Raw genomic sequence first — 22,714 nt, 5'->3', positions numbered from 1 at the left:
ATGTACATATGTGTACATATATGCAAATATATATGGACATGCGAATGAAGGAAGGCAATTTCAAGAATATTCACATATAGACATATGAACATTGAAGCAAGTAAACAACAATAGCCGTTTGAGTTCACAGATTAGACAAATATGTTCTAATATCATCTGTGGTGCTGCTTGTATAGTACACTTCGTTATTGCAATGAAATGTTTTGCCTAAGTTCAAATCCTATCATATTTTTATATATTATACTATTTTTTATTTTTATAACTCTTTTTTATTAAATGATATTTGAATTCTATTTTAGTATTATTTCCCTCATTATTTATATTTTCTTGTCGGAGGTCAATTACTTTCGTTTTTATTATTTCAATTTTTGTTTATGCGCATACCAATGAACATCTGTGCATATGTATGTATATACATTTTGCTTATAGAGTGGTGTAGTTCGTTTCGTCAGAGAACGTAAATGAATAGAGAAGGAGCAAATGTTAGCAGTACTAAAATGTTAATTGCTAAGAAGGAACATCGAAAACGCGCAAATTGGAAAATAAAATTTCACCACAACTATCAGGGTACGAAACGAACTACACCACTCTATAAGCAAAATGTATATACATACATATGCACAGATGTTCATTGGTATGCGCATAAACAAAAATTGAAATAATAAAAACGAAAGAAATTGACTTCTGACAGGAAAATTTAATAATCAGGGAAATAATATTAAAATAGAATTCAAATATCAATTCATAAAAAAGGGTTATAAAAATAAAAAAGGACTATATAATATATGATTGGATTTGAACTTAGGCAAAATATTTCACGTTGCAATAAAGAAGTCTGCTATACAAGCAGCACCACAGACAATATTCAAACTCTTATGTCTAATCTGTGAACTCAAACAGCTATTGTTGTTTACTTGCTTCAATGTTCATATGTGAATATTCTCGAAATTGCCTTCCTTCATTCGCATGTCCAAATATATTTGCATATATGTACACATATGTACATATGTATGACCATCAATATGTCTTTCGCAAAAAATCTAACACTCGCGCAAGTGACAAAAAAAAACGTAGACGCACCATCATCGGCCAATAATATTCAAGCGAACTCGCGGCATATTTTCTAAGTATTTTATATTACAACGACAACAAATTCATTCATAAGGAACGTGCGCTACTTCAAAGCAAAGTGCGTTCGTTCATAACTCTGCGCCGCGCTATTTTTTCTGTGCGCCTGGTAAACCACATTTGGTTTTCATATAGAATTCCTATCGCAAATGCGCGATATGAATGAAATTGAATTTGAATGTCTTCAGTAAAATTGAAGAATCAGCAAAATTTCAATTTTACAATTTGTATCACTGAAAATCCTACTCATCATCCCCCTCGCGTTTGTATGTTGCCCACAAGCTGCTTCCTCACAACATTTGCTAAAATTCAGAAATTGAAGAATTTGTCTGATGTTCACTTCAAAAAGGAGAATTGGCAACATGACCTCTTAGCGAGTTTAAATAATATTTATATTTTTGCATATTATGCACTATTTATGGCTTTAAATTACAAAATTTATATTAAATTGACATTCATATGAAATCATTAACTACTTCTATATATTCTAAGCACAGTCCATATAGTACTTTTATATGTTTACTTATTATCATTGTTTCATAGTTTTTCGATTTAGCCCATTTTATCAAAATACGACGCTATGAAAATGCAGCCCAATTGGTAATCGCAATATTTCAAAAGAGCATAAGTCAACTTTCAATAGCAAACCACTGCAAAAAGGACAAACGAGACAACATAGCCGATCGACATTGTCGATTGAAACAAATTTTGTCAACTCCGCGACGATGCGCAAAATTTGGCGTCAATATGTATGCGAGCTCGTTTGTATGTATGTATATAAATATGTATGTTTGTCGGCAAAGTCGTCATTTGGTTTTTTTCAACAACACAATGTCCGCGCGAACTCGCCGTTATTTCGTTGGCTTGCCACCATGCACATAGGCGTGTCAAGTGAGGGCTCATAATATATTGATATGTTGCTTAATTTGTATTGAAAAATACTGATGCATTTATGAATTATTTTCGTAATATAATATATATTATATATATATATATATATATAAATACCAATAAATTCATACCTATAATCGTTTTCAAACTGAATTCGATAAATAAAATATATATCTGATATAATTATGTGGCGGTGCGCCCCAATCCCTCCTTGCCTGCGATCGTTCAACTCGCAAAAAGCAAAAAGCGTAGACAAAAGTCATTGCTTGTGCGGGGCAAGAAGAAGCAAGCATCAGCGTACGTGTATTTAAGAATGTATGTGTGATTATCACATTTGTGTAAATACGCATAATAAGGAAATATTCAATAAACCTAAACATATGAACATATTCTCCTGATATATTTTAATTATATCAGGAAGTAAAATATGCTATTAAAGTAATTGAATTATGATATGCTTAGATTCCAATTAATAAAATAAAAAAATAAAATACAATATTAATATTATGTATTTTACGATTCGAACGTATATGCTCGTATTCGGAATGAGCTTAACTCCTTCCCGCTTACGACCTCAGCCACCACAAAAGTGGAAACGCGGCCGCTTAGCCACCGTTTTATTGTTATCCTTTGTTTAATAAGCAATCAATTGCTCACATAACGCACATACATACATAAGTTGGAAAAATAGCCTATTAAATGTTTATTTTATTATGAATTCTGGGGTTTTTACCGGTAATACAGATTTTTAAGAAGGCTTTTCATAATTATAAATTTGTCATTTCATAGAAATTGAAAACATAAATCTAAATAGGTATGCGCAACGATTTTTCATTTAGGAATATCCGTTGTGTCTATTTATAGCATTTCGCACATTGCGTGGTGTATTTTTATTTTTCGAAGTTATATTTTTCGATGTTCCCTCATCTGGAACTACAAATTAGTACTCAAAAAGATTTCATTTAACATTTGCTCCTTCTCTATTCATTTACGTTCTCTGGCGACACCAAAACACAACAGTGTCCTCATGTGAACGAAAACAAAAACGTGAAAAGATGAGAATTTTTCAATATTTTGTTTGGCTTCGCGGCGAAAACCTTTTATGTGAACGTACTCATACAAAAGCCTAAATCGAGCTTTTCTGTCAAAACAAATGCCTGACGCAAGGCGAAGAAAAAGTTCTATGTAAATTGGCCATATGTGTTTTGATTGAGTTGTCAAATTTCATATACTTTCAGTTTAACTTTAGTTTTTTAGTTTAACTTTTATAAAAAAGAAAAAAACTGAAAACTAAAAAAAAACTTACAGGACAGCTTTTACTAAAATTTCTAAAGTGCCCAAGAATACAAAACCAAAATTTAAAGCGTGAGGTGCACAGATGCAAGCTATGTCCCAACAAACTTCTAATCCACAAAAAAAAAGTAATGAACATGCAAGTGCTAGCAACAGTAAAAAAAAAGGAGATGCAAAACGTAAATTGGAACAACAACATCTTAAAACAAAACTTTTTGAAGTAGAAGGTGCAGGCGATGGAGGATCAGTAAAACAAAAGCAGCATGATTACTCAAATTGCCAACTATTAAAATCAAAGAGCCCACTTCAAGCAACAACTGCTGCAAACAATCAATCAAAACATAAGGAGGCAATTACAAGCATCGATAAGCTGCAACAACAAATGCAATCAATTTTATCATGTAGTAGGGTCAATGCAAAACAGCAAATCTGCCATCTTCGAAATAATTCGGATTCACAATGTGGTTCCCGCCGTAATTCATTGGCTCGAGAACAAGAATCTGAACATCACGAAGCACATGATCAACATCCCAATTCTGAAAACAATCGACCGCTAAGCAAATCTGCTCGATTACGACAAAAACGTAAAGCTGCTCAACGAAATAAATATGTAGCTATTGATTGTGAGATGGTTGGTGTGGGCCACAACGGTCAAGACGACATGTTGGCACGAGTTTCTATCGTAAATAAACAGGGTGAAGTTTTGTTAGATAAATTTGTTAAACCATGGATCACGGTAACTGATTATAGAACAAGTATATCTGGTATCAGACCTAAAGACATCGAAAATGGCGAAGATTTTCATTTGGTTCAGGATGAAGTTGTTGCATTACTTCAGGGTAAAATTCTTGTTGGCCATGCTATCCGCAACGATTTGGCTGTATTACACATAAAGCATCCATATAGAAATATACGCGACACTGCCCGATATAAGCCATTATGTCGCCTAGTTTCGAATGGACGAACTCCAAGCCTTAAACTTCTTAGCCAAGCAATTTTAGGTATGGAAATACAAATAGGAGAGCACAATTCCGTCGAGGACGCGCGTGCTGCTATGAAAATTTATAACTGTTTAAGCGGAGACTGGGAAAAATATATTCAAAAGCAACAACATAATCACCATAAATAGTATTAAAGCAACTTGAGTTATAAAAGCAACAAGCCACTTTCATATTTTTTTACTAGTAATCAATGAACTAATTAAGTGATTTAGACTTAAGTTGCTAATAACTCACCTCACGTCATGAAATAAATATAATGGAAATAATTCCAAACGTTTTACATGGAACAGACCAAAATACAAATTTAAAAACCCATAATAACAATTTAGTACAATTTTTTAACTTTACACATATTTTTTAATTTCCAAATATAAAATTCTGATGAATTTCTTTAAACGCGAAACTTCGTTGATCTTATCTAGCAGAATTTGAGCCAGTAGCAGTTGTGTAGTGCGTTTTATGTTACTTATATTACTATTATGTAAATGTAATTGTTAGTAAAAGGAGACAATTATTGTTAAAGGTAACAATACAAAAATACAAAATGTTAAGAACCATTCAAAATATTTTTGATTATAAATGATTGTATTACTTTATATATTTTATTACGAAAGTTAGGAACGGAATCAAAATGATATTACCAGAGTCGTAAGGTACCTTGCTTTAGTAACATTATATATATATATATATATATATATGGTTATTTAAGCAAAGGAAACTATGGATTATAACCGCAGTAGTTATGCTTGTTTAAGTTTAAAATGTAAATTGCCTCAATTAATGTTTTACAATTTTAGTATTTTATAATATCTAAACTCATTAAAATCTCGTTTCTTTTTTAAGCATATAGTAAAAATTTCATTAGTGTTACGGACTCCCTGTAACAATTTCACCTTCATAACCAGCATTATTCATATCAGCTTCAATATCTTCGCTGACGCTTTTTTCCGTGCTTGCAAATTTTGTAGTTTGATCATTTTGTTGAGCAGGAGTGGGCAGGTTTATCTCGCTTCGTTTGATCGCATTTCGTCTTTCTATTAAGTCCTTCCATGGATCTTCCAGCATAGACTGATGTACGTACGCCGATACATCTTTAACTTTGCTATTAAAAGATTGGCTCTAGAAATAAATGTGGACTGGAATTAAAAAAATTTATTTTATATATTTGTTACTAACATTGTTCGGTTGTCTGTGTCCACCACCACGCCATTGCCACTCCGCAGAGTCACAGTTTCGCGGTGTCTGCTGTTGCCATTGCATTCCATATCCGCTAGTGCTCTGCCGGTTATTTTGCCATCCACCCGAAAACCGATTTTGTCGACCTCCACCACCTCTATGCTTATTCTGATAAAAGTTTCCACCGCTGCCTTTAGTGTTCAGGTTGTTGTAATGTGGTCGTGCGGGCGTGGAACACTTACCTGGACCGCCTATTTCTAGCGATATGTAATCCTCTGATTGAGAAGGATATTGATGTAATTGCTTCGCATAAGGGGATGTATAATTTCGAGACATTATATATATTTTGCAAAATTTAGTGATAAAATTTTAATTGACAAATTTCAATGTTAAAAATTACACGCGCGAATATGAATGTAATGAAAGAGTTTTGAAAAAACAATAGAAACAAAAGCGATTAAGTCAAATCTAAACTTTTGTGAATGAAGAACATCTGCCCAGAGTTGCAATGTTGAAGATAGAATGTAAAAAATCAAGTTACCGTATCGATGAAAAAGTAAACCCAGAAGTTTAATCTATAATAAGAAATTAATCTTTAGAATTCTTTTCTTGTTCTCTATATATTAACACACTTCCAGTAATTTGGTAATTATAGCAGACAACGTATGTATATCATATAATATCATATAATATACGATCTCTGTTCTTGTTCTCTATACATTAACACACTTCCAGTAATTTGGTATTAACAGCTGTTGACGACACACTGTGTCTCCTAGTTTAATCAGAGAACATATATGAAATCCGCTTATAATATGTTTGTGGTGAAATCCTCTAATGTTGGCGAGCAAACCAGAGAACTTAGAACAACTTGTTTTAAGTTCTCTAAGTAAACCTTCGTCAAGACGAACATTTTGACAATCGGCACACCATGAACCTTCTCTATGATATACGTTCTCTGGTATAAGGTGATGATTTACGATGATTCAAATGACAGAAGTTCATAAAGAAGAAGTTATTCACAATGACATGTGGTCAAAAAGCAATCTCGTGAAAATTATAACTAATTCACCACAAACTAACAAAGGTTTTACAATTGTGACGCGAATGAAATTTCAATTGAATTTTCCAATCCAATTGTCAGTGCATGTTTTGTGTCGGAGTGTTAAAGTAATTTATTTTCGTGGGATAGTAGTGAAATAGTGGTTATTGTTTGTTGTTGGTGTCCAAAAAATAAAAATAAAATAAAAAGTAATAAAGTGGAAATAAGTGCCGGGACACGTTCTCTTTTATGTAAAGATATGCTGAAGTAAGCATTAACATAAAATATGTGAATGCAAATTGCAAAATAAGCTCAACGACAATAACGAATTCATTCAAAGTATATTTAGTTGGAAATTTAAGTGAATTAAATGTGCTTAATTTAGTGGTACATATTTTTGAGTGGTTGTGAAAATTGTATGTGCGTGAGTAAACCGAGTTCATCGGTCCAACGAATTCGGTAATTGCTTATTTAATATACAAATGTAAGAGTATGTATTTTACTTCGTTTGGCTGATGCACATCAGCACCAAAAGCCAGACAGCGGTTTTGCGAGATACATAAAGGCGATGCATTCAATGTACATACTTAGAACTCATAGTCTGCTGCATTGTATAAGCCTATATAGAAAGTAGATTTATACAATGGTCTGCTGTCTGGTAGTGGTGTATGCAACGACCGGTGTTTTAAGGGCAAGTCGATATAAAAGTGGAAAATATAAGTGTATAACTCATTCGAAATGGGAAAAATGCGTACTTTAAATAGTCAAAATTTTGAACTTTAAACCTAAATATCTCGAAAACTATAAGTTTCCCGCGGCTATATCTATATATATTCTTGATCTGGAGGATCTCCTCTATCCGCCCATACCCATTTTATCCCCGAAAGCGTGGGACGTTATACTAAAGTTTTCCCCAATTAGGAATTCTTAGCATCGAATTTTTGGATTAAATCTTTGGTAAATGAATAGTTTGGTCCCCCAATGAAGGAGGCCGCGAAAATAATATATATTTTTTTTTAAATCGTCGTATTTGGACGCGAAGATTACAAATCCGTGAGCGGAAAGTGAATTTTTTCAATAATTTATGTATACTTTTATATATTTAACACACTTTGCAAATTTTTTTCAAATAACTTAGTTGTTTTTGTTGTTGTAGCTACAGAATTCAGATCACTTAGCTGTAACTTTAGACATTTTCTTGTGAAGAAAAAATACTGAAGAAATGTAAGTGTACAATCTCGCGATCTCATGATCAGTCCGCGGCTATTAAGTGAAGGAAACTAAAAGATTTATTAGTGTCTATCAACAATAAGTGGATATAAAAGTTAAAAATATGAGTGTATAACTCATTTGAAATCGAAAAAATGCGTACTTTAAATAGTAGAAATTTTCAATCTTGAACGTAAATATCTCGATAAGTTTTCCGCAGCTATATCTATATACATATGTATTTTTGATCTGGAGGATCTCCTTTATCCGCCCATACCCATTTTATCCACGAAAGCCTGGGACGGTATACTAAAGCCGACCCCAGGTTTGTAATCTTCGCGTCAAAATAAGAAGATTAAAAAAAATTTTAATTTTCGAGTCCTTCGTTGGGGGACCTAAACTATACATTTACCGATAATTGTGTACATAAGAAGACTACTAATTATTGTATATATCTTTGCATTAATAATCAAAAGAATATGATGGAGGTTTTGTAGATAGATACGAATATTTTAAAGTTTTTTCTTTTATTTTTTGTATATCCAATTAACAACACTTGCTATAAAGAAAATGAATAAATCGATTTGAATTATTATTGCATGTCAATTCTATATAAATTGGGAACGTTTGTTGTTCAAAATCATCAGTGAATTAAAATCTATAAAAAGCATACATCGTGAAGTATTGGCAAATGTGTAAATATATTTTCAAAATTAATTTATAAAGGCAACCCAATTTTTAGAGACGATACCAGAAAGCGAATCGGATGGTCTGTCTTCTCTAAAGAAGTGCCAATAAACAACAAAATGTTCCAATTTATCATTCTTACTCTATCCCAATATAAATTACATCAATTACAATCGGTATTCTGTATCATTAAAGTAACCCATGTTTGCAGCTTGCAGTTGCCACCATTCAAACCATATTAAAAACGAAGGAGTGATCAAAGTATATTTAACTGACATCGTTTCAAGTCGCCGTAACAATCAATATAATAATATTTCAAAATCTGCTTTTTTAAACGATAAATTTTGGATCTGTTTAACGAACTGAAAGAGCAACTATCAAGTTGCCCCGAGAAAACACGTGCGCTGTGCCGCACTGTCCAGTCGACAGTGTGGGAAGCCGTTGTATCCTCATTAAACGCAGCGCTTGGCGGTGGTGGGAGTGGTGCAGTAACATCATCGGCGGATAGCAGTGGTGGCTCCGGCGTATCCGGACCAGGACCAGGTGGCGGTGAGGGCGTTGGTCGCTTAGCATCTATAATGGGCGCAGTTAGCTCACGCCACATCTCTACCAATGATGCGCTGGTAGAGGAAGGCGGTGGAGGTAATAATCATGATCAGGGCAACGGAAATTGTTCAATTTCACACAAAAATGGCATAACCACCGCAACTGGTGGTTTTTTACAAAAACAAGATTTGCATTATGATATCGGTCCGAGTTCTCAGTATCATCATGTACGTCAACCAAGCGTTCGCAGTCGAAGTCAGCAACCCATGCCAACTACAGATGAATTGGATAGGCGTTTCGCAAAAGTTTTGGTAAGTCATAGTCATATAAAATTGTTTATACATAAAGGTTGGTACAAGCAATGATGTGAATTATAAACCCATTAATAACAAATAGTGAAGACAAAACGTTAAAAATATATATAAGAAATTCTGATTTAAAATTAAAAAGAAAATATTTCTTGCTGAACGCTTGCCGAATGCTTCTTATTTTTTCTATATAATTATTCAAAGATACCACCTAATAAAGTTGTGCTTCTCAAGTTGGTGTGCCAAATAATGTAACTCGATAAAAAAGTTCCTTTGCACGTATTGTTGATATAATACATTTCAGCACGTATGTACAGTCTATAATTGTTCCAAAGTATTCCGCAGAAATAAAGACGTTTTGGTGTTAAATGCTTGCATCAAAGTATTTGCTTTTGTCGCTAGGATATTAGATCTTCCCCTTTCCTTACCGTATTTTTATACTCTCGCAACCTGTTGCTACAGAGTATAATAATTTTTTCCCCTAACGGTTGTTTGTATCACCTAAAACTAATCGAGTTAGATATAGGGTTATATATATATAAATGATCAGAATGAAGAGACGAGTTGAAATCCGGGTGACGGTCTGTCCGTCCGTCCGTCTGTCCGACCGTGCAAGCTCTAACTTGAGTAAAAATTGAGATATCTTTATGAAACTGGTAGACATGTTTCTTGGTACCGTGAGACGGTTGGTATTGCAGATGGGCGTAATCGGGCCACTGCCACGCCCCCAAAGCGCCATTAATCAAAAACAAATAAATTGCCATAACTAAGCTCCGCAATAAGATACAAGACTGTTATTTGGTACACAGGATCACATTAGGGAGGGGCATCTGCAGTTAAAATTTTTGTTTAAAAAGTAGGCGTGGTCCCGCCTCTAATAGGTTTAATGTGCATATCTCCTAAACAGCTAATGCTATAATAACAAAATTCACTGAAAGCAAATATTTAGCACTTCTATTGACGGTGTGAAAATAGTTGAAATCGGGTGGCAACTCTGCCCACTCCCCATATAACGGTACTGTTAAAAACTACTAAAAGCGCGATAAATCAAGCACTACACACGCCAGAGACATTAAATTTTATCTCTGGGATGGTATGAGATGACTTTATAGGAACCGCGTTCAGAATTAGACAGTGGGCGTGGCACAGCCCACTTTTAGGTGAAAACCCATATCTTGAGATCTGCTTAATCAATTTCAACAAAATTCGATACATAACGTTATTTTCATATTTATATGTTATAGTGCGAAAATGGGCGAAATCGGACTACAACCACGCCTATTTCCCATATAATCTAATCTAATCTAATTCCATCTGATTCTTTCACTTTCCATTATGCATATCAAGCAACAATGATTATATCGGGGTAAAACTTTGCGTGAATAATGCGTTTAAAGTATGCCACCTTGTGACTAAAATTGTTTAAATCGAACCAAAACTGTTCAAGCCCCTAAGTACTAAATATGTGGACCCCAGTGCCTATAGTTGACCTTCTACCGAAAATATCAGCCAATCCACAAAGAAATCTCAAACGAGTATACCATTTGACTTTGCGAGAGTATAAAATGTTCGGTTACATCCGAACTTAGCCCTTCCTTACTTGTTTAAATTCGATTTATGTATGATTATAGAAGAGAGTTTTGTGCATTCCACTAGACTTCTAGATAGCGAGAAGACAAAAGATTTTAAATATGTTTTATTTTGCACACCTAAAGAATTCCTTGTACATTGCTGTGTTTTTCATATATAATGCATACATATGCACATATGACATGTACGATGCTTCTACAATTGTAATATTCAAACGCTTTTTACATAAACTTGTGCCGTGTGTCGATTAACGAACGCATTACAATATTTACATTTGACAGATTAGGTCGTTGCCTTTATTTGTCAGGGCTCGAATGAGGAACTAGTGCTTGGAATGTGTCTAATTTAATTTATTAAAAAATTGGATATGTATTTTTATGGGACAATCGTTTGTATTTTAAATGAGTAGCACTTATGTTAAAATATATTAATTTTTGAACTACTTGTAAGTAGCTTAACTATATCCAGTTATATTGTATTTTTATCTTGCCCCAATTTTCAAAACTGTGTTAAAGTACTTGTTAAGATTATTTAAAAATAAATTCGAAAACTAACTATATTAAAACCCTTGCATATGTATATTAAAATGACTGTATTTAAGCGTTTATGTGGTTTTAAGTGCAAAGTACTCAGTCAGCATATAAAAATAAACGCTGACATCATCCACGACTTCCAGACGTACACGCTCATTCAGTAGATTAATGAAGTCGGCCGAGTAATTTGTAGATTTGGAAAATTCGAAAAACAAATGTATTTGTAAACGGGCTGTGCTTGAGATGTGATAAGAAACACTGAGGGCAGCTTCGCCATTATAAATGAATACAACAAATATTTTTACCATACAAGGAAAATATGTGTTAAGTTTTCAACAGTCCAGTTGAAATGAATAAAACGGTTAACTAAAGTAGGAAATAAATAAGTTGTTATGTTCGTTGTAAATACTTAGTCTTGCTATAAATTCTGTTACAAAGTTTACAATGCATACAAAGAGAATAAAATAAACAGTGGAGTCCGGGGTTGAAAAAAACAAAGTTTACAATGCATACAAAGAGAATAAAATAAATAGTGGAGTCCGGGGTTGAAAAAAATCGTATTGCTTTACATAAGTGTGGAAAAAGTACAAGTGAAATTGATGAGTTTCTCAAAAAACTTAATATTTCGATTATGTTTGTTTACCACCCTATTGTTCCCATTCCCCCTTAAGGTCTACAGTTGATGACAGAAAAAGAAAAAGTCGTCCTCGAACCAATTCAGCCATAAAAATTTTTCGCGAAGGCATTCGCAGAAACCCCCATTAGAAAACAGAAAATTATGACAAAGGAAATGAATATATCCACCAGATCAATGTCAAGACTTATTCGAGATGATCTCCTACCATCCACGAAAAAAAAAACCCAAGTAGTAGCTTAAAAGCAACATTCCTGGTTTCATAGCTGTAGATGATTGGCCGTCTGGAAGTCCAGATTTCAATCCAGTAGGCTACAGTTCGTGGCCAGAGTTGGAGAACATGACTGTTACACTTAAAAATGTTACACCTAAAATATTAGAATTATTGACAGTCGGAATTGTAATGCTATCGACTGTAATGTTAAGATCCAGTGTACTCCTTCGTCCAGTTCGTGAATATGGTCGGTGTGGAGTTAGTGGGGGAGAGTGTTTTGAATACATGTCATCGATTTTATTGCTTGACGTCAATATCGTGCAATCATCAGCGTACGAGGTGATGGAAATTATCTCTTGTGGTTGAGAGAGTTTCGAGATTAAACAGTAACGGGGAGAGGACACCACCCTGCGGGACCCCATGTTTAATTCTTCTTAGTTTATAGTTTTGACTTCGAAACAGTACGGATTGCCGACCGCGCAGGTAGTTCATAGTATACCTCTTCAACCATTGATGGAGCGTGGATGGTTCTATGTCCTCAAGTAGCATTGTGCGTCAAAAGTTTCTGACAAGTCCAACGCTATGAGGAACGTCCTCTCCCAGAGTGGCTTTGGTATACGCCATGAACTATCCGGGCGTTTATGACGCTAAGTGCTGTGGTGGTGCTGTGCACTTTGCGGAAACCATGCTGGTGGTCTGCTAGACTCAGGTCGTGAGTGAACGTCGGGAAAAGCAAGGCCTCAAATGTTTTCACTACTAAGGAAAGGAGAGTTATCGGACGATAAGACTCCCCTTTGTTGACGGGTTTCCCAGGTTTGAGTAGTGGGACCACTCTTCCGACTTTTCACTCTTGGGGCATTTGAAGAGTGATCACAGACAGGTTGGGGGGGACAGGCATGGCCATCGAATTGGATTTCAATCCAGTCGACATGTCTCTTCGGATTTGATAAGGCCTTCGCAATACTCCAAAGCTTACTCAAACCGGTGGAGAGGTTACAAGATTTCGCGGTAAATTCTGTAAAACCGATCCAGCTGGCTTTGTTAAAGTTAACTAAGGTCTGATACGAGGGTTCGCATAGGCTCTCAGGTTGTGCTATTTATCAGGCCACCACTAGCGATGGTAATATCCGGCCCATAATTCTGGTAAGGTTTTCGTCATTGATTGTGCAGAATATCGAATGTGTCTGTTCCAACAGTTCAATCCCCTACAATCGTTTAACAGGCAGGAGTGTCAAAGATCGTAATGCGTAAAGTCGCCTAGTACTAAAAGGATTTCACAAAATAGCGCACCTATGTTCGGGTAATATCCTGTTGGGCAACATGTAACAGGGGGATGTATTCATATGTATTTTAAATATTTCGAGCTTGACATCGCCTGACCGGATAGCTATACCCTGACATTCGAGGATAGTATCCCTGGGGTCGATGTCGCCAACGGTAAAAAGACATTGTACAGTGTTGTGCAGTATGAAGGCTAGGCCTCCAAGATTATCTAGCTCACGATCTTTACGTTACCGCTGAAACCTGCACAATTTAGAACATATGAGCGGCTGTTTCTTGGATTGCAGTAATCGATAAGCGCTCCCGGCTCATGATTGCAACTATTTTCTCGCTCTTACTCTGGAGTCCGTTGCATTTAAATTGCAGTAATCGAGTTTGTCGCGGGGGGGTGTCTAGGGTGAGGGAGTGGCGTGTAGGTGGTTGTTGTTGCACCTGTAGTCATGCTGCCTGTTTAAGCTACTAGGACCGTAGAGACTGGAGTCGCAGTAGGGCGTTGACAGCATGGGGCCACTTAACTTGTCCACTTCCTATGTGTCTTAAAGCCGTTGTCACGTTGGACTCAGTGTCATCGCGAATACTGAGCAAGATGTAGGTCCAATCATGACAAACTTAACTTATTACTTACGTTAGATCGCCGAATTAACTGCCGATTCCAAGGTACTGTTTAAAATAAAACATGACATCATCTTCTGATCTCAAAAAAGTGGGTCGAATAGCTCAAATTATCCACTTCAACCTAAGCTACTTTTGATTATTGGCAAATATATGTTTTTTTCTGCAATTTCACTCTCAGTTTGCTCTCTATGTGTATGACGAAATCTTGTGATGGTGGGATGATGAGCCGCTTGTGCATAACAGAAAATAAGCGATTACGTCACTATAATTTTTTTAAGTTGCTGTTTTTTTTTGTTTATCGCATGAAGCGCAATTTGTTTTGTTTAAGTTTTTTTAATCTAAATTAATTAATATTAAGGTTACGCATCTTCATAATTCGCTCTGTGGTACAAAAGGACGCCTCACATTTCTCTACAATATCTTAAGTTATTAGCGAATTAATTAATTGTGGGCATGTTAAAGAATGTGACAGAATATTCAAACATATTAAAAATTCTAATATTTGACTTTTATTACAGATTTTAATGTTTTACATCAATTTGTTAGTGCTCAAAACTTCAAAGCATTTTTCCCCATAACTAACGTTTTTAAAGTCGGTGTCCTTCATAACTTCAAATCTGCTGCACTGATCCGTTTGATGTTTTGAACACTCGTTCTGTACATACTTTACAAGGTAACACCTGAGAGTTTTTTTTCAATTTGTTAACAATTTTTCTTTTACAATAACACATTATACGATTTTTTCGCAAAAAATCGCGTAATTTGCTTCAACGTCTTCCAAAAAAAAAAAACCGTATCGGCGTGGGGAAAACTATTATTTAAGAATGAACTTTGATTTTTTGATCCAGCAACTAGGTATCAGGGGCACCGCAATCCTACTTTTTTCTGAGACAACATTTTTGAATGATTGTTGCCATTGCCGTATATTTTTAAATATTATTTTATATATTATATCTAATTATTCATGAAAATTGTATACAACGTTCTACGAATGTCTTACTTTAATGACCTATTGACTTTAATCAAGAAATGTTAACTGTGTTATCACAAAAAATTACAAAAATGTTTATGCACGAGTTGACCTACTCCTGCTCCTCTTCATGCGCCGCCTCTGCATTGATAAATTTCCAGACCTAGGTGACTAATTGAGAGACCTTTTTCTCGGTATGATTCGATCAATGAAAGTTTGTCGCAATAAAGTGCCTTTCTCATATTTTTTGGCTTGTGGCAGCGTTGCATTGTCTGGATCTTTGAACATTGAGAGTATCCTTGGTTTCATCTGCATTTTTAGAAATGTGGTATTTCCCTAACCGCTGGTATGGGCAAAGATGGAACATCTTACGTTGTTTCGTTGTAAGCCCCGTTTATGGTAATTTAGTAAAGTATGTTTAACATGTGTTTATTTTGTCAGCTGCTTTGACAACCATCCCTCTATTAAATTCTATATCGCTTAAGTACATTATATTACGAATGTATGTGGATATTATTTTATATATAATACAGGGTCCGCCAACGGATTAGTATGTTTTTCAAATGGGTAGTACTCGGCGTCTGGGCCCCTCAGAGTGGTGGGGTTGGTCTCATTGTATTCACAACGAAGGGGAGTTTTTTTCAGGTCAGTACTCAAGATGGTTTGGACCATGCAGCAACGTGTTTTCGCCGTAAGTCGTTTCTTGGTTAACGGATCGATCGTCCAGACTCAGCGTGACTTCCGTCGGCATTTTAACATTCCCCACCGCGGGACTATCCCCAATCGGAATTTAATAGTGGTGTGGGTGAACAATTTTAACGAAACGGGAAGTGTTATGAAAAGAAGAACGGGAGGAAATCGAACTGCACGAACTCCGGAGAATATTGACAGAGTCAGGGTCGCTGCCCTCCAGAGCCCCAACCGTTCTGTCCGACTTCGTGCGTCCAATCTTAATTTGTCTCAGACAACTGTGCGTCGAATTTTGAAGAAGGACCTCAAATTCCATCCATACAAGTTGGTGATAACCCAGCAATTGTTAGAAGAGGACTACGACCAGCGTAAGTTGTTTTGTGAGCAAATGCAATCGGTGTTCAACGACAACGACAACATCACTCTTTTCACGAGTGATGAAGCGCATTTCCACCTGAATGGATTCGTCAACAGACAAAATTTCAGATACTGGGGGGCAGCAAATCCAAGAGAACTTGATGAAAAGCCTCTGCACAGCCCTCGTGTTACAGTGTGGTGTGCCGTCGGGAAGAATACAGTCATTGGACCTTATTTCTTTGAAGAAAACGGTGTGATAGTCACAGTGAACTCCGATCGTTATCTCACCATGTTGAATGAGTTTTTTATCCCTCAACTCCGACGAAAACATATCCCATTGAGAAAGGTTTATTTTCAGCAGGATGGAGCGACTTGCGTCAAATGCCACAATGACCTTCCTCCGCCAAAAATTTCCTGGTCGCCTCATCTCTCGACGCGGTGATGTCTCCTGGCCCCCCCGGTCCCCGGATCTGTCCCCTTGCGACTTTTTTTTGTGGGGATACCTAAAAGAGAGAGTCTACAGAGAAAAGCCGAGGACCCTGCACGAGTTGAAGGAGGCCATCAGTGAAGAAATCCGACGAATCCCTCGGGCCATGTTGGGCAGTGTGGCTACGAGCTTCATCTCGAGACTCGATTCATGCATTACTGCTGATGGCCGCCATATGCTCGACGTGAACTTCAGAACGTGACTTTATCATAAAAATCCTCCTTCTTGGGAACATTTTAAGACCAGAAATAAAAATATATCTGCAAAAATGATCGAGTTATGTTTTTTTGAAATCAATACAAATCCGTTGGCGGACCCTGTATCTGAGGTTAAACTAGAATTTATCTTTTATCCCCTATTAAATTTGAAAGAAAAGTGAATTCGAACCATTTGCACTTTAATATGCCACCCTAATGTTTTTTTTAAAAATAATTAAATTATTTAAACACAAGGCATACATATATTTGAGTTTCAGTTCCCCCGATTTTCATGTCTTCATAAAGGCTCGTGCCTAACACGTGACCATTTAATTTCTATGCTTTGCGAATTAGCCATAAATTGATTGAATCATAACGAAGGGAAAGAAGATTATTAAAAGTTTTATTTAATAAAAAGCAAAAACAAATTAAAAATAAATCGAATTGCGAAAAATGTATTAAATTACCTAACTGTTTTTAATAATATCAATAAAAGTGTACACGGTTTCATAAAATAATGGGTGTAAGTTTCCATTCTTATGATGAGATGATACAAAAATTATGTTATGTCTTGGCACTGCGTTTCTTAGGGAGCAATAATGAAAAAACCTTTCTCCTAACTTTTATTTGGTACAAATGTTATACTTTCTTTATTAAATTTGTTAAATTCAATTCAATTACAATTTTTATTAAATTCAATTTAATTTACATTTCATAATTTTGGTCTAAAAAATATTTTAAGGTACATACATGTGTATATATTATTCACAGATATATTTCTACTTCAGCAAATACCAAAATAGTTTTGTCGAGTTCCTGTTTGTATACTTAACATATTGTCATTCCACCCATGCATTTTATGCGAAGTTCGTTGCATCTTTTAATAAAATAGCGCGATTATCAAAACTACTGGAAGGAACAAAAAAAGAAGAGACTACAGCGCAGTAGTAAGCGGCGCGCTTTCGAAACTTAAACAAATACAGCAATTAGATATGATTGGCGTTCCACTAACGCTTGAGTGCAATCAATAATCAAGAAATTAGTCACTATTTAATTTGTAAATTAGACGCAAATGTTGGACAACGATGTAGTAGAAAAGGCAACGCTTAAGAAGCCACCATGATTAACCCGTATTGGATTACGTTGGCTGGCTATGAGCTAAGAGTAAACGGGACCAGTTTTTCAAATGCCATGAAACCTATCCAACCAGTCAGCTCTAGTCAGTACTCCAATCAACCAACCGCACAAATGATGTGATATGTTGTTGTCAGTGTTTGTATGTACGAGCGTGTGGTTGTGGCAAGATGAAATCCGAAAACCACAACACGTCTCTCAGATTTTTTACTACGAAATGCAAGTTACACACATAGTCTTTTGTCAGCTCGGTTGGTTGTTGCTATTTTTGCTTTAGTGCTTTACATTACAAATTTCAACAAAATTCAAACTTTGCTCACTTCTCCATCGTCGTGTTGCAGATAACCGCTATTGCTTGGGGGAAAAATCGAAGGTGCCCACTAAGTGTTTGTCTATCGTTGTTGCTGTTTATGTGGATTCCTGCTGCTTCTGTCAGGTCTTGTGGTGCCATAACTGGTGTTGGCGTTGACACTGATGCCGACTTTGCTGTTGCTTCGGTGCATAAAACCAAGTCTTAGAATAGCTAATTGAATGTGTAAGCGTGTAGCGACAATAGGAGTTAGTGTAACCAGAGGTGGACCAGTTTGTGTCCAAAAAAGGCACAGCGGATGCAATACCATATATTGTATGTAAATAAAAAATGTATTTGCAATAGATTTTGTAGCTGTTTACATACGCATAAAAGAACATGGGGGACAAAATGTTCTAGTCAAAATCACCGTTTATCATTACGTTTTATTATTCAAAATATTAACTACATACTTTTTTGACACTGAAGCTAATTAAAGTTGCAATGCTTAGGTATTTTGGTTATAGCCTCTATCACATATTCTTAACTCTCTTTTTATCCGTTTGATATTTATTTTCGCGGGTATTATGTTCTCTTCGTTTGGAATGTAAATTTCTCTTTGAATTTTTTATTAGAAAAATCAAGCTTGCTGCTGGGTGGGTGTTGAACCACCAGCTAAGTAGGTCACATACCAGTGTCACACTCATATGCTTGTATGCATGTGCAGTGTAAACAGTTTTGGGATGCATCTTAGGCATAACAAGTACTAGTATGTTTTCTTCTTATTAGCATAAACATGATCTGCTGATCGGATATTAAAAATCTACAATTTTGGTTTATTTGTTTATTTAAATGCTTAATGCTGTAGAAAATTTTAAATACTGAAGCAAGCAACAAAACGAAATGAACTGAGCCTTATTAAAAACCCAATGCAACGTTCAAAAAGTGATGCATATGAGAAACATGTCATTAAATTATTTGCACACGCCTCACACTCTCCTTCGACTCAATATATTTTTCTTACAATTAGTGATTTCTACCTTATTGTGGCATTGGGGACAGATTTTTTCATCAAAATCTGGAAAATCAAGAATGAACTAATTACACAAGTGGCCGCTGTAACCGAATTAGCACAATAATATTTCGGATATAACCAATGCTTACATTGTTATTATACAAGTATGTTCCTGCAAAATGTTGTAAATTAGTAATTATTTATTTAACTTCAAATAATAAAAGTATGATATGATATACATAATATATTGCATCCAATTTTTATAATAATTAAAAAAAAATGTACTTACCTCCACGCTTGTCTTGATATGAAAATTTAGCAAGTAATTATGAATATACCACTAATAATAACAACATTTTTGTAATGAATATTTATAAACTGCTCGTTCAACTATTTAGAACTGTAATTTTATTTCAGCTGAATTCTTATTTAGAAATATCTTTCACATGGTGTTTCATTGTGTCAAATCCAATGACAATTTGATGGAAAAAAACAATAAAAAACGTAAACTTCAGTTGCACCGAAGCTATAATACCCTTCACAAATACAAAAGGTTCCTTGCAAGAATTTGATTCGGATTATTGCCTTAGACAATAACTCATGCCAAATTTCGTGAAGATATCTCGTCAAAAGCAAAATTTTCCCATACAAGCACTTGATTCCGATCGTTCAGTTGGTATGATAGCTATATGCTATAGTGGTTCGATATCGGAGGGATTAGTTCACGTATATACGTACAAAAATTATTTAACTAGTACGGCTTACATTTTACTTTGTGTATATAAATGGTAAGGAATTTATGTATACATATTGCGTTTTATTTTGAAACCGTAGACCATTTGACTGCAACAATGACAGATTTATTTTGAAAAGTACCGTGCATACGATACGATTATTATATATTGGTGTAGTAAAAGGAAATCCATTATTTTCGCATGAAATCAAATGGTTCCGAACGGTTTTTTGTGCAATGGTTAAGTCCTAGACAATCGGAATCGATGTTTGGACTCGGCGATTTCCATTATTTGATCGGTTTTTTCGATAATTGGTCTTCCAGAGGGTGGTGCGATTTTGACATCGAAATTACCGGAACGGAATCGGCGAAACTAAACATGCGCATGATTGGCTTTTACAGTATTAAGACCATAAACGCTATTCACATTTTCAGCCGCTTGGCTTGCGTTTTCGCCCTTATCGAAGAAAATTTTAATTATGGAAACTATGATTGTTTGCTGTAAACTATACAAAATTGGGCTTTTCTGGTTATCACCACCAACAAAAAGATGATAATCGAGGTACGAGTACAGTATTCGTGTACATGCTATGTATTTATTTATTTTTTTTGTTAATAATCTTTTATATTTATTTAAGGAATTCAATGCGAGCGAAGCCTCGGGAAAAGCTAGTAGCAATATAAATATCCATGTACACTTATATCTACATATTTATTTTTATACTCTCGTAACATGTTGTTGTCTGTTGGTCCATTTGTGCGTAGAAGCTGTGACTTGAGTAAAAATTGAGATATCTTGGTGAAACTTGGTACAGGTGTTTCTTGCCACCATGATAAGGTTAGATAGATGGGTGTATCGGATCGCTTCCACGCCTATAAAATCCCATTAATCGAATAACTATAAAATGCCATAGCTAAGTTATAAATTAATATACATAACTGTTGGGCAGAGCATTTGTGGTTTAAAAAATTTAAAAAATGGGAGTGGCCGCTCCCTTTAATAAGTTTAATGTACATATTTCAAAACCATTTGAGCTATAATAACCAAATTCGCTCAGGGAAAATCTTTATAATACCTCCTCCGATGCTTTGAAAATGGATAAAATCTGATGATTACCATATCCACTGCCCATATAACGGTTATCTTGAAAACTACTAAAAGTGTGATAACTCACTAAATAAATACGCCAATAGCATTAAATTTTACATACTATATGGCACAGAAAGGCTTCATAGGAGTCGGTATCAAAATTAGACTATGGGCCGCCAGGGTGGGCGTGAAATCCTATCTTAAGAACTACTCGACTGATTTGACACAAATTTGGTGCATAACATAAATTCCATTCCACGCCTACTTCCCATGTATAACAATTACGTAATTGAAATAAAAAATTACTCAAATAGTAGTTGTTGCGTCAAGCATCTTTCGAATCTAAAATAAAATATATAATATGTTAAAAATAAACTTAAAAAATAAATAAAGATTAATTGAATAATGTTGAAATGAATTATAAATGTTTTATGCTATAAAAATACTTACCTTTACTATATTATACTTATTACAGACCACATTATCTATTACAATAATCTTTTACAATGAATTAACGAAACTGTTGAAATATGTATACTTATACTTACCCTTTTTCTACTTGTAATACATACTTACCACTAGTTTAAGCCGTTAGGTTAAGGTTTAGGCTAAATTATAATATACTTAAATAAAGAATTCTATTGTAATAAAACCACACTCGCGAACGCATGTCTTTTAACTTAACCGGAGATTTTCCTTTCGTTTAGGCACAGGCAATTGCCACTTTTTATTTAAGTTGCACATCCCAACATTTTATTTCATCTCAAAAAGGCTTGAGATTTTTCAGTAGTATTCAGTAGTATTCCATATTTCAAGGTTTCAGACGGCGAATTTGTAGAACCCAGTGCATATGGCTGACTTTTTACCAAAAATATCGGGGAAAATGTGAAATATATTAGTGAAATTTGGAGAGAATCTTTTTCTTATAACAGCATGCGCTTGTGTCCAAATTGGGTAAAGTCGGGCCAATACTTCCTCTAGCCGCCATATATTTAATACTTCGTACTTCATATTGACTTAAACCATATATACGGATCAATATGTAAGATATGTTAAGGAAATTCAAATAGCGTCTTCCTTTAATAACATTATGCCCTTGTGCCTACAATAGATAACAAAGTACCCTTAGTACTCCAAATTACGGGTTGAATTTATAGCGTATATATCGGTCACTATGTAAGATGTAGTAAAATTTAATTGGTCCAAGAATTATCCCAGCGCCCATATTCTACATATCATAATTTTCGTTATTCTAGCAGACTTTATATTGCCAATATGTTGGTCAGTGAGTGAATTATCTACACAAAATTGCTTGAAAACAAGTTTTCAAGTATATTTGAGTAATGCCAAACGTTAATGCAATAAGTCCAGATCCACACTTAGCCCTAATATACGCAATATATAGTCCTGATAAGCAAGCTGCAGTAATAAAACTAAATGAGTCGATGAACATTAATACTTGTATAAGTTAATAAGATACCAAATTTGATTGTTATCCGTTCGGTTTCTTCGAATAATGCATGTTGAAGAGTTACACAATATTTTTATACTCTCGCAACCTGTTGCTACAGAGTATAATAGTTTTGTTCACCTAACGGTTGTTT

The 22,714-nt window shown here is 35.0% G+C and overlaps 3 protein-coding genes across 13 annotated transcripts in view; 2 read left to right on the top strand and 1 right to left on the bottom strand.

The window, feature by feature from the left end:
• Nucleotides 1–3,198: 3,198 nt before the first annotated feature.
• Nucleotides 3,199–4,893, top strand: LOC106624901 (uncharacterized). Its single transcript, XM_014244687.3, has one exon. It carries the CDS (start codon nucleotides 3,398–3,400, stop codon nucleotides 4,439–4,441), a length of 1,044 nt encoding a protein of 347 aa, XP_014100162.1. The 5' UTR covers nucleotides 3,199–3,397; the 3' UTR covers nucleotides 4,442–4,893.
• Nucleotides 4,648–5,960, bottom strand: LOC106624902 (uncharacterized). Its single transcript, XM_014244688.3, has 2 exons — nucleotides 5,490–5,960; nucleotides 4,648–5,432 (listed from the first exon to the last, which is right to left on the bottom strand). Exons 1-2 carry the CDS (start codon nucleotides 5,823–5,825, stop codon nucleotides 5,181–5,183), a joined length of 588 nt encoding a protein of 195 aa, XP_014100163.1. The 5' UTR covers nucleotides 5,826–5,960; the 3' UTR covers nucleotides 4,648–5,180.
• Nucleotides 5,961–6,574: 614 nt separating this feature from the next.
• Frl (formin-like protein) overlaps nucleotides 6,575–22,714 on the top strand; it is a 139,512-nt gene continuing 123,372 nt past the window's right edge. For 2 of the 11 annotated variants that reach the window (XR_011396809.1, XR_011396810.1), the window contains exons 1-2: nucleotides 6,575–6,990; nucleotides 8,639–9,284. Coding sequence is in view for 8 of the 11 variants with exons in the window: in XM_070110893.1 (XP_069966994.1) it covers nucleotides 9,006–9,284 (279 nt within the window). In the remaining 3 variants the exon portion in view is untranslated. Of the gene's footprint in view, nucleotides 6,991–7,013; nucleotides 7,489–8,332; nucleotides 8,436–8,482; nucleotides 8,510–8,622; nucleotides 9,285–22,714 lie in introns of those variants that run through there. The other 9 variants (XR_004978918.2, XM_070110893.1, XM_070110890.1 and 6 more) reach the window with 9 other exon arrangements.

This window comes from Bactrocera oleae, chromosome 6 (assembly GCF_042242935.1).
Source record: "Bactrocera oleae isolate idBacOlea1 chromosome 6, idBacOlea1, whole genome shotgun sequence".
NCBI classification, from domain to species: domain Eukaryota; kingdom Metazoa; phylum Arthropoda; class Insecta; order Diptera; family Tephritidae; genus Bactrocera; species Bactrocera oleae.
The sequence above is the reverse complement of the archived record's forward strand: the minus strand, read 5'-3'. Positions and strand labels throughout refer to the sequence as shown.